Below are 17,670 nucleotides of genomic sequence, written 5' to 3'. Positions count from 1 at the left end.
TCTTTTAATCAAAGAACTGACTTTATTTAAACAATTTATATTTCTTTGATGTCAAACAATTTTTGATTTCAAAATCGAGTAGTTTTCATAAAAAATGTGAAATAATCTAACCCCTAACTAATGCAACTATTTATTTACTATTAACACTATTATTTACCATTTATTTATTATTTATTAATATATATTTTTATTATTTATAGACAAGTTCAGTATTCAAAAATGCAACTTTACTTGCTTACAATTTTTTTTTGTTTGGCATGATAGCCAAAGTTGATTTAAATTAATAATATTTTCTTTTCCAACTTCAAGTCAGCTATGATAAAGTGTATATTATCTATTCCCGACGAGCAAGTTCATGTTTTCTAGAAGACTTCTCTATGCCTGGTAATCATATTAAAGTCTAAACTTAACGCATTCAGTTTTAGTAAATATACATAGATATGGTCAAAAAGATGCTTGCCTTTTTTCTCCGATGTTCCCAGCTGCACCGAATATGGTATTCAGTTTGTTTCCAGTGTAGTTCGATTCGGCTGAAAATTTATGAATGTCTTTCAAGTGTTGCCCCTGAAAGTATGCAGCACAATTTTACAATTGTCGAATTTTTGTCGAACTATTTGCGCTGTCTGTTGTTACCACTGTGAGTGCAATTTGTCGCCGTCTTATTTTGTCTTGACCTACGGGCGAATTCTGTGCGCCCAGTACATCAACTGGGATTTTTTTTTTGTTTTAAATAAAAGTCTCGCACATTCGATGCTCAGAATGTTTGCCCTTGAAAGCATGCAGTTGATTTTTTGCTTGTGATTTCGTTTCGTGGTCCCCTTGTTAAATGTGTTTATTCTAGAACTTAAGCTGAGATTTTTATCAAAGTAGTGGAAAATATGTGACTCAATTGCACACAAATTTGTGCATAAACTGTTTTCGTTTTAGTTTTTCTCTTTTTATTTAAAGATATAAGTAAATAAAATATGAAGATTCGTATTATTGTTGTTTTATTATTTAGCATCAATATTTTGTCCTATGCTTTTAGTCCTAAATAAATTTATTGATAGTACAGTAGATACTTTTGTAAATTTAAATAAATGTTTTTGGGTAGTAATTTATTTATAAATGTTGAAAATTATTCTTAAAATATTGTTATTTCTTCTAAACAGTATTTTAATCATTTTCCTTCAAATTCGAGTTTCAAGTCAAGTTTTAGACCTATCAGTAGGTAATTTCATAAATATCAAGAAAGGGTTTCTATTTTATTTTATTTCTTTATTTATAGTTTCTTATATTCTTAGAATTTTTGTTTACTTATTTCTTTGATAGTTAAAATTTAATTGCTTTCGTAGTCATTCGCACATTTCGCTCATTCGAACCACTGTGCAGAGTCTTCTATTCTGCCGCCATGCTTGAATTTGTGTGTGGCTCATTGTTTGTCTATGCGAGTGCATTGTTGTTGCTGCCCTGTAGGCGACTACGTACACACACAAGCACACACACACAAACAGACACGCACACAAACAGGCAAACACTCGAGCACACACACACACACACACATGTGGGTTCACGCAGATGCTCGAATGTGAGGCTTTTCGCTATTGTTTGCAGAATTTATTGCACGAATTTCTGAATTGGCTCTTTGGACTAGTATGTGGTTTTATTTTTATATGCACATACATATTTATATATATATATATAGAGATATGCTCTGGGCACTCAGTCGCGGCCTTGGTTGGGGCTTATGCTAAAACAATAGCCCGACCATAAGTATTTATTGGGTCGTGCTGCCGCATTACGCTTAGCACTGGCTGAAAGAAAGGTGTTGTCCTTTATGCTCAGGTCGTCTTAATTAGCATCAAATTTTTGTGCAATAATACGCCCAAAAAAAAAACGAATTACCTTCACCCTCTCTCTCAGTCCGCTTTACACACATTGCGTATACGCCACAAAACCCATATCCTTGGGTTAGCATTCGGTGTTATTATTGTTGTCATTTCCCTTGGCAATGCACACACATTGTGTCTCCGGATGCCTTTCATGTGTCAAGCGATTGTCTCATCAGCGTGGAGCCATTGCCGGTCGCATATTATTAATATTGCGTATACGCCGCGTTTGACATTTATTTATTATGCTCGCTTTTAATGCCGACGTCACATAAATTTATGGTAAACCCGAAAACAATTTGTACACAAACATGCGTGCATGTGGCCACATGGAACATGCAACACGTTTCCGGCTCATCATTTTCGGTTGCGTGAGTCGCGCTTTATGAGTTTCCCTCCACCCACATAGAGAACAAAAATCATGATGCTGGCGTACAGCATATCTGCTAAATTCTGTAAATGTAAATCATTTGCGGATTTACACTGTTTAGCTAGGAATTTCGGGACAGTTACGGGTCCCTTGGGTGCTGACATTGGCAGGCTCACATTTACACCAAAATAGCTGCAAATAGCCAAAAGCCTTCTGGGAAATCTCATGACATCCAACAGACGTTTATATTTAGATGTAAAGTTCATGAAATCATAATGTCGGGCACAGACATGTTTGCTTAGCTTCAAGTATCTATGAAAAAAAAGTAGAGTGCTCTAACTGTGCCTTGCCCGACCTCAAATAACTTTAGGGCATAAATATGTTATCCAAATGTGACTTATTACCGCAGCCCAGGACTGTGAAACCAAATTTTTTTTACAATTCTTGTGGGAACAACAATTCTGGACCTGTGTATACTATACAAGAGTCCACATTCCAAATTACATACAAAAAGCAGGCGTAAGTTATCGATGATTTGACGGATGGACAGACAGACAGACATGGCTCAATCGACTCAGCTCGTCAAGCTGAATCCGAATAAATACTTTTTATAAACTTACTGCTTCCCTCTCTCTGCTACATACATATTTACACATTTACAATGGGTTCAGAGCATTCAAATATTTGCAAAAGAAATCGATAAAAATAGATAAGCAGATTGATTGGGTAAATGCACTTTTTTGTATGTGAGCTCTATGGAATGGAGCTCTAGCGAATGGCTTTTAAATACATATGGATAAGGACAGCACGTAGAAGAGAGGCTGTACAATGTTTAAACACGTATTCGTGAAGCATTTGGCAACATGTTTAAAGACCTGTTTGCATAGGCCTCTTTAGGCCTGACAGATGCCAGAGAAATGTCGCCAGCAATTCGCTTCACAGCTACAAGCATGTGTTACATATACATATGAACACATCTATACACATTAATACGGACAGTCAGCCGTGGCAGCTGCATGTGGCATGCAGAAATGTTGCAACATTCATAGCGTATAATCGCAGCCGACAGGACATTCGAGCCGCATGCGTGTGTTGCATGTTCAGAGATTCATGATTTATTTATGGGGCACTATGGAAATAACATGGCGCCATAAATCGCGCCCAGCTCGTGTGCGCACACACAAATATCCCCGTAATTAAATCGAATAATTGAAGCGAAATTTAATTAAATACACTTAATGCTTACAACAATCGAAAAGCCAAAAACATGGCAAAAAAGCAATTATAAATAGAGACAATAAAACTGGACACGAGCATATGTAATGACATATGAGTGAGTGTGTGTGTTTTTGTGTGTGTGTGTGTGTGTGTGTGTAAGTCTGACCTTAATCCAATTAGCTGTCCACTGCTGTGTGGCACCTCTCCAATGATTCCCCAATTTGCTGCCAGTCAATTTAATTTTGTGTCCATGGGGCGTTCCGAGCTCGTGTCATGACAAGAGAAATGGCAACTCGCCAGTTTGGCTGCTTGGGGCAGGTGGCGGAACGGATCTGGTTTCAATTTTCATTGAGCTGCCCATTTGCTGGCACTTTCGGAAATTGTTTCAACGTCGGTTTGTAATTTCACACGCAGTTAAGTGATTAGCCCAGCTTTTTTTTATTTGGCCGCAGCCTTGTTGACTCAACCAGAAATCAAAACTAGTCGAGAGGGCCTGACTAGGCGATATTCTGGGTCGAGCTGGGCTTAAAAATACTCAAGTTACACACACAAATACACATGCACACACACTCACTTAAAGACCCAGTCTGTAGACAATGCTTTCAAAATTATCTTCGGTATTTGTTGTCCGATCATTTCATGAAATTTGTAAGGCTTAAATATGACATACCAAAGCCCAAGACAATGCCTCAGTAAATGAAGTATTCTAAAATTTGTAAGGCTTAAATATGGCATTCAAATGTGTGTACATACCTAGGACCAATGAATAAAGTATCCTGGATCTAGATCTGGACTTACATTCATAACCAATTTGGCATCTACAGCTAAAAAAAGCCTCGAGATATTTCAAAATAAACAGATATGGAAATTAATTCTAATCGAACAGCTGAAGGCCTGGACGCTATTAAATATGGTATTATTTATAATATGAATGTATTATAGTTAATCTTAATAATAGGCAAATTCTTATCGATTTCTTGGGGGGAGTTATCAGTAATTAAAAAGAGGCTGTTTCTAGCTCACGTAGCCTCTGAGCATCTATTTATTATCTTATCTTATCGAAGGAATCTAAATAAAAAGTTTTCCTCTTTTGTCTGTTGCAGCTGGGGCCATTCCATGTGAAGCAGCCAACGGAGTGGCAAAAAGGCGCTCAAATTCAACGATTCGTGGCCAGCATGGATGAGGAGCACGAGGACGATCGAATAATATGAGATTAGATGGGGCTTTAGAGCCCCGTCACGGTGCTGCAACGCTGCAGGGCCGCTTTATTGGCGTTGCCAAATATCGGCGCGAGACGCGCCTAAAATCTGAGCAGCAGCAGCAACAATGCGCTGACGAAGACGACGAAGCAGCCGCAGCCGCAGCGCCACCGCCAGCAACAGCTAAGCACTTCAGCAACAACAACAACAACAGCAACAGCAACAACAATTGCCGTTGGGCAGCATTGGAGCAACAAGCTCAACACTTGTCGCCCAGCCAGGCGCCAAGCACAACAACAGCAACAACAACAACAGCGTCTAATACAAACAAAGTTAACTTGCACTTAAGCATTGAGGGCGCCACAACAACAACAACAACAACAACAACAACAGCAACAACAACAAAGGCAACAACACCATCAAATTGGCGCGCCAAAGCCGCCTCCCTGAAAATGCGTGTGGAGCAATCGTTAATGCTAATGGCGCGTCGGGTCAGCGGCAGCCAACGCCGGCTGAACATGGGGCGCCACGGCACCAACAACAATGTCCTGTGCCTGATTTCCGTTGTCGCGCTGGCAGCGCTGCTGCCGCTGCCGCCGCTGGCGCTGGCCGATGACGGTGATAATTTCTTTGCCGTTAATAGCTTCAGCGTGGGACCCGAGACGACAACACCCGAGTTCGGTAAGTTAACACCACTTGTTGGGGTAAGAGGGGGGGGGGGGGGAGCGGGTGCTGGGTTCCAGGCAGCACCTGCCGGGCCTTATCCCGTCCCACTCACAATTGCAATGCATGCAAATACCTTGTGCCACACAGGCCGTAATCAAATAGGTACAACAATGTCGTCATCATGTTGCACATTTACCATTGTTGCATAATCATCAGAGGCATGACTTCGAGCACAATTGCATGCACGTATATATGTATGCATGTATACATGCATGCATGTATGCATGTACGCATGCATGCATGCATGTATGTATGTATGCATGCATGTATGTATGAATGCATGCATGCATGTATGTATGTATGAATGTATGAATGTTTGAACGTATGAATGTATGAATATATGAATGTATGTATTTATGTATTTGTGTATGAATGTATTTATGTATGCATATATGCATGTATGCACGTATGCATGCGTGCACGTATGCATGTATGCATGCATGCATGTAAGCATGTGTGTATGCATGTAGGCCTTTTACAGCGGTCCAACTAGAGCCAGGTGCGTGCCGTGCTTTCTTACAGTTCACGAAGGCGCGTGAGTCGACAGCTTATAAGACACAAAAGAGGAAACCCTTCAACCACATTGAAAAAATAAATTTAGATAAGATTAAAATATTTTGTATATAGAGTTCCATAACTATGAATAGCTTATCGATAGATTCGATAGAGATGAAAATAGGACGGGAATCCCGTGAAAGTCCGTGAAAATAGGAAAGATCGTCAGGATTTTTTCTAGCTCCTGAACTTAGTATTACTTTTAAATTTTCCTTAAGAAATATTTTGTTACTTAAATAAAAAGACCAAATAGCCAAACAGCTCTAGTTCATTTCTTTTTTGTCGTATTTATTAGTACAGTCCGCAATTCCAAAATAAATATATATATTGTTATTATTATCGTCTGCAGACAATTCCGAAACGTTTCCATCCCTAATCATAGATAGTTTCTAGTTCTGAGCCCCGCATGCAGTGCGCAATACCACAACGAGAATTTCCATTTTTATTTCAGTTTGATGAGCTGTTGCTGCGGCATATGCAAAAAGTTTACCCTGCGGCTGCTTTGAAAATATTGCAAAAAGCGAGAGCATTGTTGAAATAAGCAAAAGTTTCTAATTATAAATGCGGTTAGCTGGGGCTGGGTCTAGAAGCAGACTTTTGTGTGCGCCTGTTAAATGGCTGACCATCAGCAAGGCGACACCAGCAATCACTTACGAGGCGGCGAGCGGGGTTTGATTTGTTGGTCGTGTGATAAATGAGCTAATGGAACGTGCCACAAGCAGCTGCCATGTTTGGTAAAATCTCTTTTTGAAATGGGTATTAAAAGGTCACAAAAATGTTGGTGGGCAGGCACTCACTGTGTCTTGTGGCACACTCGCTTGGTTGCTGCAACGTTGCCTGCCACAAAAGCGGATGCGATGCGGCAGCAGCAGCAGCAGTTGCTTTTTTAGCTGCATATGACTGGGCGCTATTCATAGTAGGCACTGCATTTATAAATAAACCGCTAGCAAATAGACATGCACAACCACACACACACACACACACACACACATACGTATATTTACCACACAAAAATGGCGCAACATTTTGCAGGCGCAGCCATTTTGTTTTGTCTTTTGCGCTTCCGCTGGCTTAAATGCTAGGCCGGCGCACATCCTCTTCCGTTTTCCCGTTGCCTGCTATCGTCAACCTCAGCCTCATCATCATCAACAACATAGGCAGTGTACTTGGTAATTATGGCAGAGTATCAGCGCGAACAAATTGGTGTATGGCATATGCGGCAACATTAACGCTGGCGCTTAACCCCTGGCTGCCGTTCAGATTTTGCGCACATTGTTGGACGCCAGTTCCGGCCGAAAGTTGCTCCCAAGTGCTTAATTAAGATGTGAGCACAACTCAACTCACTTTACATGCCGCTGGCGTGCTAGTGTGGTGGGTGTATTTTCATTTCATTCAAACTTAATGAAGAATACACCCCTCATGCTCATCCGACAAGTGGCATGTGGCATGTGGCATGTAGCATGCGGCATGCACAGGCTGAAGTGCCCACACTTGAGCCGCACTTCGGCCCCTCGAGTGTGCGTAGCCAGCAACCAAAAACATTTCGGCGCGCGGCTTGTAAAGGTGCACACAGGTTATATACCACATAGATATACACATAGATATACATACCTGTTCGTATTCGGCTGACTGACTGTCGTTGGCCCAGAGATTTATACATGAATTTACATTTTAATCTGCCACTAAGCCGCACGGGATTCAAATACTTTTCACTTTTCCAGCAGGCTGAAAATTGTTTTTCCTTTCTTCCTATTTTTTTTGGTGGGTTCTTTGTTTGTTTGGCTTAAAAGTTTGTTGCGGTTTCATTACAAATTTGTCGCTTGGGATTAGTCGAAAAACATGTGTTAAGATTTCCGTTTATTCTATCTGATATCTATATATTATATGCTATATTCACAGATTATGCCAGCCGCGGGCAGAAAAAGTTTGGCGACAAGTGCGATAATACATTGGAATGCGGCTTTCCCGGCTCCATATGCGATCCCAAAAAGAAGTACTGCCAGTGCACCGACGATCTGCAAATCACCAATCACATTGACAAATGTGGCAAGGGTAAGTGCACGGGGGAAGGGGGAAGGGGAAAGGAGGGGCTGACAGTGCAACGAGGCTTGCCTGTCAGTCTGCCAAGTTTTCATTAAAACGAATTGCAGGGCCAGCAGAAAAAAACAAATACCCCAAAGCCTTACATTGATTACTAACTTTTCTGTGAATTGAAAATCAGAAGGGAAAAACTTGGCAGCACGTTGCAATATAATGTATCTAGGGAGCAGGGACGGGTGGGGATTGTGCAAGCGCAGACTTAATTCATATTTGACATAATTATAATATATTTAGTATGCCCAGGCCACATTAAAAGCTGTAAATTAAAATCAATTTGTGCGATTATTGCTTCATTAATGATTGACATATTAATGAGCAGAGCATTTAGCCTCTGGCCAATGAGTCATCGCGACCAACTAATGAAAGGCAATGAAATTACGACTAAGTTGTGAAATCCCCATACGATATGGAAACATTTCATGACAATGCATTATCTGAGCACTAAAGCAGCTGTTTAAATATGGAGCTATTCTAACAAATCGAAAAACTGATGAAAAGATCCTTGATATAATTTTTGAGCAAACTATCATATACAATGATTAAGCTCTATACAAAATGATTCTCATCAAATCAATAATAAAGTAAAAAAGTATCTCTTATGAGCTTATAATTTAATATTCAATAATTTGGTTGGCATTCCTGGAACACATGCCTTTTTTTAATTGGGATAGCATTCTATTTTTTTAAAACTCTGTTGTTTATTGCAAAGGCAAAATGTTATCAAAAGATAAAGAATTCGAATTTCTTAAATGCGTGCGAATTGCTTTTGGTTAAAAATACTTGAATTTTTTTGCTTGGTTTACTTTTGCAAAGTGAAGTATAGCTCAACTAAATGAATCACTCGAAATTGTTAATGATACCTTAAATTATAAATAAAATATGAAGTACTAACAGGATTTTCAGTTTAAATATTAAATATATTTTCTGGGCATGATTGACCCTCCAGCAAAGCCGTGAAAGACTTAAGAACTTTTAAATTTTTTTGTATTTTTGTTATTATTATTAGCAATATTATTATTCTTATTATTTTTATTACTCCGAAGTGGAGATAGGCTCGTTTAGAAGGGGTCAGTGTGATATGCAGGAGGCATTTTCCCCACCTTAGCCCAAAAAACAATATTATTAATATTATTAATATTATTATTATTTTTATTATTATTATTATTATTATTATTATTATTATTATTATTATTATTATTATAATTATTATTATTATTATTATTATTATTATTATTATTATTATTATTATTATTATTAATATTATTATTATTATTATTACTATTACTATTACTGTTATTATTATTACTATTATTGTTATTATTAATTTTTGTTATTTATTAATATTAACATTGTTTTCATAAAGTTTTTGCATTATTATTTCTGAATCGTTGTATATGGGAAAATAATATTTACCTCATTTTATATTGGCTTTTGAACTCTATGTCATGACAGATATATCATATAACCACACAGAAAATACGACATATAAAATATGAATATTTTGAAAACTGTATAAAATACTATTTAGCAGTTGTTCCGTACTTTTACAGTAAAATTTTTGGAAACGTTTACCTCAATGGCATTTCCATCTCTTTCCCATAAATGCCAGCTATAAATACTAAAACCCACCCAGTAATTATTGCCGACACACAATAAGCCCAAATTCTCAGACTATGCTTATGTATTTACACACATGCTAAAATTATTCAAATACAACATTTTGAAGGGCACTATAAATAGCCAGACAGGTAGGTGGGGCGGGGCGGGGGCTGTTCCGGACTGTGCGCTATAAAAATATTTGTCTGGCGGTCATCAAACTGACGCCAGCGAGGATTGACTCAGCCACAAGTTGAGTCCAACTGTTCCGTTCTGTGCACTCATAAAACAAGCGTGTAAACAAGCTCCGGATAGATATATAGAGTATACACACATATAGATAGTATCTATATGTAGCTACATGTGTGAATCATGGTCACAAGGATTCACTGTTTGCTCCTTACTTTGCAGCGGCTGCCATCAACGAGTCCTGTTTCTTCAACGAGCAGTGCGAGGCGATTTACTTTCAGACCGAATGCCGCGACGGACGTTGCATATGTCGCTTCGAGATGTCGCCCATTTGGGGCAAGGATGGGTCCGTTGAGTGCAAAGGTCGGTGCGCCGCGACAGCGATATTGTTTGCCCAGCAGGAGGAGAATAATTGTCTTTGTCGTTATATGTTTGCAGGACGCCAGGACAAGCGACCGGACACATACCTTGATCCGGCCATGATTGGCGTACTGGTAGGAATGGCATTGATGTTTGTTATTATTTGTGTCGTCCTGCGATTGTTTAGCCAGTGAGTAAATTGCAATGCAAACATTTATCACTTATCACTTATCAGCATACACCCAAAAAAAGAAAACGATGAGCCAAACACTTCCTTCCACACATGCCCATAAATTAATTGGGTCAATGGGCTGTGCGGGGGGGCGGGGGCGGGCAGCTTCATTAACTCAACTCAATTTGTTGGCTTGACGTTGCCCTGGCTGCGGGCCAAATGATACATAATTTGATCAGCAATTAATTTCACTTAGATGAACAAAATTTGCGGCATTAATTGGCATTAAACGCAATCAGGAGCAACGTCAACGTTGCGGTCAATATCAATCCGCCGGGGCCTTGGCACATGTCCTTTCCAGCTACTAATCCGGCATTGTTTTGCTTGCGCTCTTGCAGGGCACGCTGGCATGAGAATCGCACCATATTCAATACGCCGAATCCACGTCTGATGAACGTCTCCCTGTTGCGGGACAACAAGCTGCTCCATGGCCAGGACAGGCGCGGCTCACGGATGTCCGTGCGGGCGCCATCCCGGCAGCCGAGCATGGCATCGCTGCGTCCGCACTCGCCGAATCCGTCGCTAGGTAAGACAGGTTTGTATCCCATATATATGTGGCTACCATTTATTGATGGCACCTGTTTTACTGTACTGTACCCAGTGCGCATTTTGGCTTTGGTTTCTTAATTTGTTTATTTGTTTGTGTGTTTTGTCGTTTTAACTTCATTTTGTTTGATTTATGCTAATATTTTGTTCAAGAACTTGCAGAACTTTCTGCACACAGTAAGAATAAACTCGAATCAATCAATCAATCAATCGATCAATCAGTCAGTCACCAAAACAACTAACCAAACAAATCACAGCGGAAATATATATAATTACGAAAATCCGTAAATTCGAACAAAAATGCGTGTGAGTGTGCAAAAAGTCGAGCTCTTAGCAAAAACAAAATGTTATTTTCTAATATCTTAAGCCTATAAGTTAAACACTTTTCTTGATTGACATTTGATAATAATTTATAAATAAAAAAAAAATAAATTTAATGCATGTATTTATAGCCACCAAAAAAAAAAGTAATAAACATTGCGAAATCATCGACAAAGCAATTATATCAATTGAGATGCGAAACAAATATTAAGGCAGGTGTTTTTTAGGGAGAGCAGATAAGAAGAAGATGGTTCAAGAGGGTTTGAATTTGCAGAAGGTTTTAGAACTTTTATTAATTTGCTTGGGAATTCAATACATTTATTATGATCTAATATCCATGTGCTTAACTCAAAAGATATTGATAGCTTTATAACTCAAATGATATTTATAAAGTTCTTTATACGAAAGTTTTCGAGCTTAACTAGATTTGCTGAAGGAATAAGAGAATTAATATCAGGAGGTGCAGGAGTTAAGGATTTTATTATCTATTATCTATTATTATCTAACCAAACTTGTGAGCTATTCTTTTCTATAAATTAAATATAAATTATTTGTGTTATTATAAACTTTAGGATACCAAGTGTAAGATTTGACTACACAATATATCTGCATAATATAACAGTCTAACAGTCTGAGCATACTTTTAACCCGCGTAAACACTTATAGAATCTAAAATGAACCAGTCCGTTGCATATATAACAGTTATTGACAGCTCTCACTTCCATGAGCCTCGGGCTTTACCTATTAGTTAAAGAGCTCCTGAGGTTTACCCAATCGAGTGGATCGCAATGTGATTGGAATTTTCTGTTCAAAACAAGGCGACAAGTTCAAGTGTGTGTGCGGGGCCCAACTCTGTGGGGCTCAATCAAATTGATTGACGTCTTAAGAACCGTTAAATTTAAAGGTGGAATATTTTTTTTTTTTGGTTACCCGTGCAGCTGCTGGGCTTGTTATCTAAAGTCCCGCGGACAGTTGTTGCCAATTACCTTTGTTCTCAGTGATTAAGTTTATTGTTATTTGAGTTTTGTGTCGCGTTGCCAAACAATAAACATTCTCTTTGCTCGCCGCCTGCTCTCTCTTCTGCCACACTTACCGACACACACACACACACACACACACACACGCACGCACGCACGCACGCACATTGCTGTAAAAGGTCGCATGATACGCTCGAAGAGCAACACACGCTCCAGCGACTCACGTGTCAGCGATGTTTCCAACTGTTCGCGTCTCCTGGAGCATCCGAGCGCCGCCAACCAGTACAATGTTGTCCATAGCCATTTTTTGCCCTACGTGCCAACCACAACAACAACAGCGGCCAGTGTTGCCAACGCCACAACCTATGTTGCCCCACTCACAACGTTGACGCCGACGCCAACGCCAACGCTGACGCCGACGCCGACGCCAGCGTCAAGCAACACCGTGACGACCACGTATGTGTCGTCGCCGGGCGCGGCGCCCGCCTGCGGCATGACTGCCAATCCGGGTGCCAATAAGTTTTAGTCTTAGGCCATATAAATCCAGCCATATCAGTACCAGTGCCAGGTCCACAACCAGTTCCAGTTCCAGTTCCAGTACCAGTTCCCGAGGTATGCAGCAACGTTGTTGTAGCCGCCATTTTTGTTGAATGTGTTGTTTAGCTGTGTTATGCCCAGTGTCCTGTAAATTGTAGTTGCTGTCTTTGTTGTTGTGCCAAAAAAACTGTTGTTGTACGAACCTAACATTAGAGCTAAGACGTAGTGAGAGTTGCCGTTAACTTCTATACCAAGTAACCGCTCCCAAACTAAGTATAACAATTACTAACCCCATGTATGCGCCACCAGACACTCCACACACAACACTCCACACGCAACACTCAGCCAAGACACACTTAATGTTACGATTATGGTTAAAGTTTAGCTTCCAGCTAAAGCTAAAGTTAAAGTTAAGTTACAGATTTAGTTGTTTAGTCTGCTCTCTATATGCTATGTACACTTAGACACCTCAACTGAAGATTACGAAACTGTCATATAGTACTCCCAAAAAAAACACTTGCGAAACCATATACCATATAAATATATACATATATATAAATAGTGTTTAGCAGCGTCTGTATTTTGTTTTCAATTCAATTCGATTCCCGTTTCCGTTTCCGCTTTTTGTTTACAGTTTTTATGCACGCCATTTTCCAGTTTTGTTTCTGCTTTAAGTATGCTTGGGTAACTAGTTTTATATGACTAATCTCTTTATACCCTTGCAGAGCCCATAACGTCCACTTTATTAGATATATATAACAAATATTTTAGATCAAGCGCAGGGTATTCTCGTCTTTTGTCTGATATTCTATATGTCTGTTCGTTTCGCAGTTTAAGCATATGCTTAAGTAAAACTTTGCATAGGATCTTATTGCTGGAAAAGACGGTAGATATATATAGTATATCATAAAGCTGTCATAGGAGCTATCGGTCGAAATTTAAATTTTTTATCAAATTTTTGTGTATATAAAAAGGGCGGCAAATTCAAACAATTTTTTGTTGGTACGGTTCACAGATTTGTTCGTGATGTTCATGGATTTGGCTAAACCATCGAAATTGCACGCAGTTATGTTTTAAGTCCAAATCATCTATCCTGAAGATTCCATTGCACGTTCTTTTAAAACTGTTTGGGTTGAGTTTTTATTTGGGCAGCTAGTTAGGATCGTTTCACAGTAAAGAATCAATTAAAGTACGGGATACGAATGAGTTTAGTTCAAAACTAATTTGCAGCCTTCATTTTATACAAGCTACATAATTTTAAGCTCGACGTATAATGGAACAATTGTCATGGGGTATTTTATTATCGGGCTAAGATGTAGTTTTCATAGTATTGAAAATATTATATTTTAATATATCTTAGGCAGCTTTATTGTGCTTCTGAGAAGATATTTCTCTATTAAATATTTTGCATATTGCAGCTAAATTTGAGCCGGCGATCTCTCGCTGCTCAGTCCAACGCGCAGACATGTAGAACAGCTCATTTATCGTTTAAGGGTATTTAATCTTCTCTGCAAGGGTATTCAAACTTCGGCACTCCGAAGAGAACTACTCTTACCTATTAATTGCTTATTTTATAACTAAGAAAGCGTAGTATCCAAGTATTTGTGTGCGTAGACCGTGTTTCAATGTAGTCTTGTGCTCGTACGGATGCCTTTGTGTTCCTTCTCTACAAGAGTTAGCTGAATGCCAAACTTACCGGCGCCTGAGTGAATGCCGGCTACACCTGCCATGTTGTAATCGTTGTTGTTGTCTTTATACGTTTATCCCTTGTCTGTGGCACTTGTTGAAAATAAAAATGATGTAATAAACATTCGCTCCACAGGCTCCCAGTCGGACTCCCATGGCAGCAATGCATCCGCCACATCGGTGCGCTCGAACCGCAGCAATTCGGTGGCGCCGCGCAAGGTGTCCGGCGGTGGTCATCCCGAGCGGCACGGCTCCTCGCATCGCCAGCATCATGCGCAGCTGAAATCGCCGCAGGAGGAGTCCCTGATAACGAACATAACCACAAATCCCGTGGCCGAGAGCGTGACCGTTGAAATTATTGAACCCGGACAGAAGTGAACAAAGGCTATGCAGTAAAAAAAAATATTAAAAAAAAAGAATAAAAAAAAAAATGATAATAACACGTATAAACGAGTCAACAAATCGTCGATATCGTCGTTTAATATGCACGCGATAGTAAGCAGAACATAATGCCATTGTTAGAACTTTTTTTAAAAGACCGTTTTTTTTTCCAATTTTTCGAAACCGTAAGCCGGTACGCCGTAAAAGCGTATTACACACAACAACAAATGCTAATTAATTGCTTACATATACATATAAATAAATATATATATATCTAGTTATATATAGCAATCGATGTATATATCGAATGGATATATACGACTACACCGTGGAAAAAAAATGTTCGAAAAAAAACCTTGCATAACAAATTCATACTAATCTTTTTTTCAAAAAAAAAACAACAAAAAAAAAACAAACGAGCAAAAAAATTTAAAAAAAAAAAATGGATCATGAAAATGAAATACTTTATTAATTTATATAAATATTGTACGCAGATCTAAAGCTTTTATGCCTAGGCACCCAAGCAAAAAAATTTCGTAGAAATAAAAGCGTTTTTGTAGGCAAGATTTAAAACGAAACCAAAACAATGGAATTTAGAAAAATTGTGTTTTTGCTAATATATATATACATATATATCTCTTATACTAAAAGGAAAAGCGAAAATCATTGCCAAACAACAACAAAATTGGGACACACAAAATACAAAGCAGACTATGTACAATGTACATACGCACAACGCCTTATCTTATCTATATCTAGATGCAGCTACCGATGTGGCAACGGCTAGTATATATACACACACATACATATATATAGATATATGTGTGCAGTATAGAGAGCGCAAGTTCCGGCCACACCTCCAATTGCTGCTATCGCCCCCCCTCCCAAAAAATATGGATATTATTATTCTTATAGCCAATGCAAGAGCACACACAGATATAAAAAAAATATTATAAAACCTCGGGACCATATTTTATAATCAAAATATGCGTTTCAATTAACGTTGCACGCACGTATTAGTTCCCACTAAAAGCCATTTTGTCAAGTGTTTTATTCGATATTAATTTTTGACTAGCTATTGTTAAACGCTGGCTGAACTAATGTTTAGGGAACTCACACAAACACGAAAACTAGAAAGGAAAAGAAAATCTAAGAAAAGCTAAGAAAAGCTGAGAAAAGCTGAGAAAAGCTAGCACAATGCACAGTCAAGTGCCGTAGTTCGAGTAGTTAGCGCCTAACCAAGTCTAAACTAAACACGAGTAGCTGCTAATAATAATAATCTAAATTGACTTCCAGTTAAAGTTACCAACATTTCAGTTCTTTACAACACTGTAACATTTTTGTGCTAAATCTCCTTAATTTCAAACACACACACAAATTTTCGTTTTTTTTTGGAATCCTCTGGAATGGTCGGCCGGGGCTGAGCACTGGGCGAGCCAATAATAGGGGAAGATTCTTCGTGCGTCCAGTGCTGAGCCCACATTTGGCTGGCCAAAAAGAATTTAAAAAAAAAAAAAATAACAAGATTATATATATATACATATATAGTACTTAGAATGTTGAGTATGTTAAGGTCTTTTGGTTTTCCGCAAAGCCCCCCCTCAACAAAACTCTCATTTGCTTTTGTGCTCAATCAAAGAAGCTTAACTGTGAGAATAACAAAATGAATACAAAACGTGTTTGTACTTGAAACAAAACAAATTACAAATAAATAAAAATAAAAATAACAAAAAAAAACCTATATTACTAAATACGAAAACCTAAAGAAATATGCCGAAAATGGTACAATTTAGTAGAGCGAGCGAATATCGCATAATCTTAAACAGAAATATTTGAGGAAAAATTTCCAAACAAACAAAAAGTAAATGAAAAATGCTTTAAAAATACATATATATATATTTAACTAGCTAAAATCGAGTAACTATAATTACGATATAAAAAGCAACATAATTTTATTCAAATTGCATCGAATTTTTCCTTAAACAGCAAACAAACAATCTTATTTCTAGGGCATCAAAACTATAGACATACCTTTTTACATTCCGAAGCACAAGAGCGGGAAGCATACAGAATTATAGAAAATAGATCAGATCGAGAAAGAAATGGTAAAGGGAAAGGTAAAGGAAAAAAAACAACTTGAGCATTGAAATTTGGGGAAGGATTTCAAGGTTTAACTTGGTTTTTGTGACAACACTAAAATCTAAGCACAGATATAGCTAAACTTAAACTTAAATATATACATATATATATACATAAGATTTATGAACATTCTCCAAACACTGATTTTTCTATTTACATCAAACTACAAAAATGTTGAAGGCAGACTTTAAGTAAGCGAATTTTAAATAAGCGAAAAATCATAAGAAACAAATAAATATATACATCAATATATGCTTTATTTACTTTAAAAAACTTATACACGAAAAAAATACATTTAAAAATTAAAACAAAAAAAAAAATAAACATATACACACTTCTTGTCTAGTGAAAATCTATGCGATAAATTCATTTACACTCTACCAAAACAATTTTATACATAACATCGTAAATCGAATTAAATCAAATCTATCTATACAAAAGAAAGGCAGAATAGTTGAAAAATAAAAACACAATCGCACAGCAAAGCGACAAAAAATTATATTATTAATTAAATATGAAAGCTAGAGCAAAAACTGCATTATACTCAAGATTTCTCATGTGACTCATACAAAAACTAGGCACAAGAACAACCAACTAGGAGTTGAGCGTAGTTAATATACTTAGTTTTGAAAAACTTAAGCCGAACCGTATTCAGGTTTATTTAGCGCGC

General features: G+C 38.0%; 1 protein-coding gene across 4 annotated transcripts in view; it reads left to right on the top strand.

The window, feature by feature from the left end:
• jus (julius seizure) overlaps nucleotides 1–16,585 on the top strand; it is a 29,917-nt gene extending 13,332 nt beyond the window's left edge. Inside the window, exons 2-8 of one of the 4 annotated variants that reach the window (XR_010437564.1) lie at nucleotides 4,560–5,336; nucleotides 7,836–7,988; nucleotides 10,044–10,184; nucleotides 10,260–10,371; nucleotides 10,752–10,939; nucleotides 12,437–12,869; nucleotides 14,617–14,757. Coding sequence is in view for 2 of the 4 variants with exons in the window: in XM_064694265.1 (XP_064550335.1) it covers nucleotides 4,664–5,336; nucleotides 7,836–7,988; nucleotides 10,044–10,184; nucleotides 10,260–10,371; nucleotides 10,752–10,948; nucleotides 14,617–14,858 (1,518 nt within the window). In the remaining 2 variants the exon portion in view is untranslated. Of the gene's footprint in view, nucleotides 1–4,559; nucleotides 5,337–7,835; nucleotides 7,989–10,043; nucleotides 10,185–10,259; nucleotides 10,372–10,751; nucleotides 10,949–12,436; nucleotides 12,870–14,616 lie in introns of all 4 variants that reach the window. The other 3 variants (XR_010437563.1, XM_064694266.1, XM_064694265.1) reach the window with 3 other exon arrangements.
• Nucleotides 16,586–17,670: the final 1,085 nt, after the last annotated feature.

Source organism: Drosophila montana, unplaced genomic scaffold (assembly GCF_035044405.1).
Source record: "Drosophila montana isolate Dmon_TW-CO22-7 unplaced genomic scaffold, ASM3504440v1 contig_3733_1, whole genome shotgun sequence".
Taxonomy (NCBI): domain Eukaryota; kingdom Metazoa; phylum Arthropoda; class Insecta; order Diptera; family Drosophilidae; genus Drosophila; species Drosophila montana.
The sequence above is the reverse complement of the archived record's forward strand: the minus strand, read 5'-3'. Positions and strand labels throughout refer to the sequence as shown.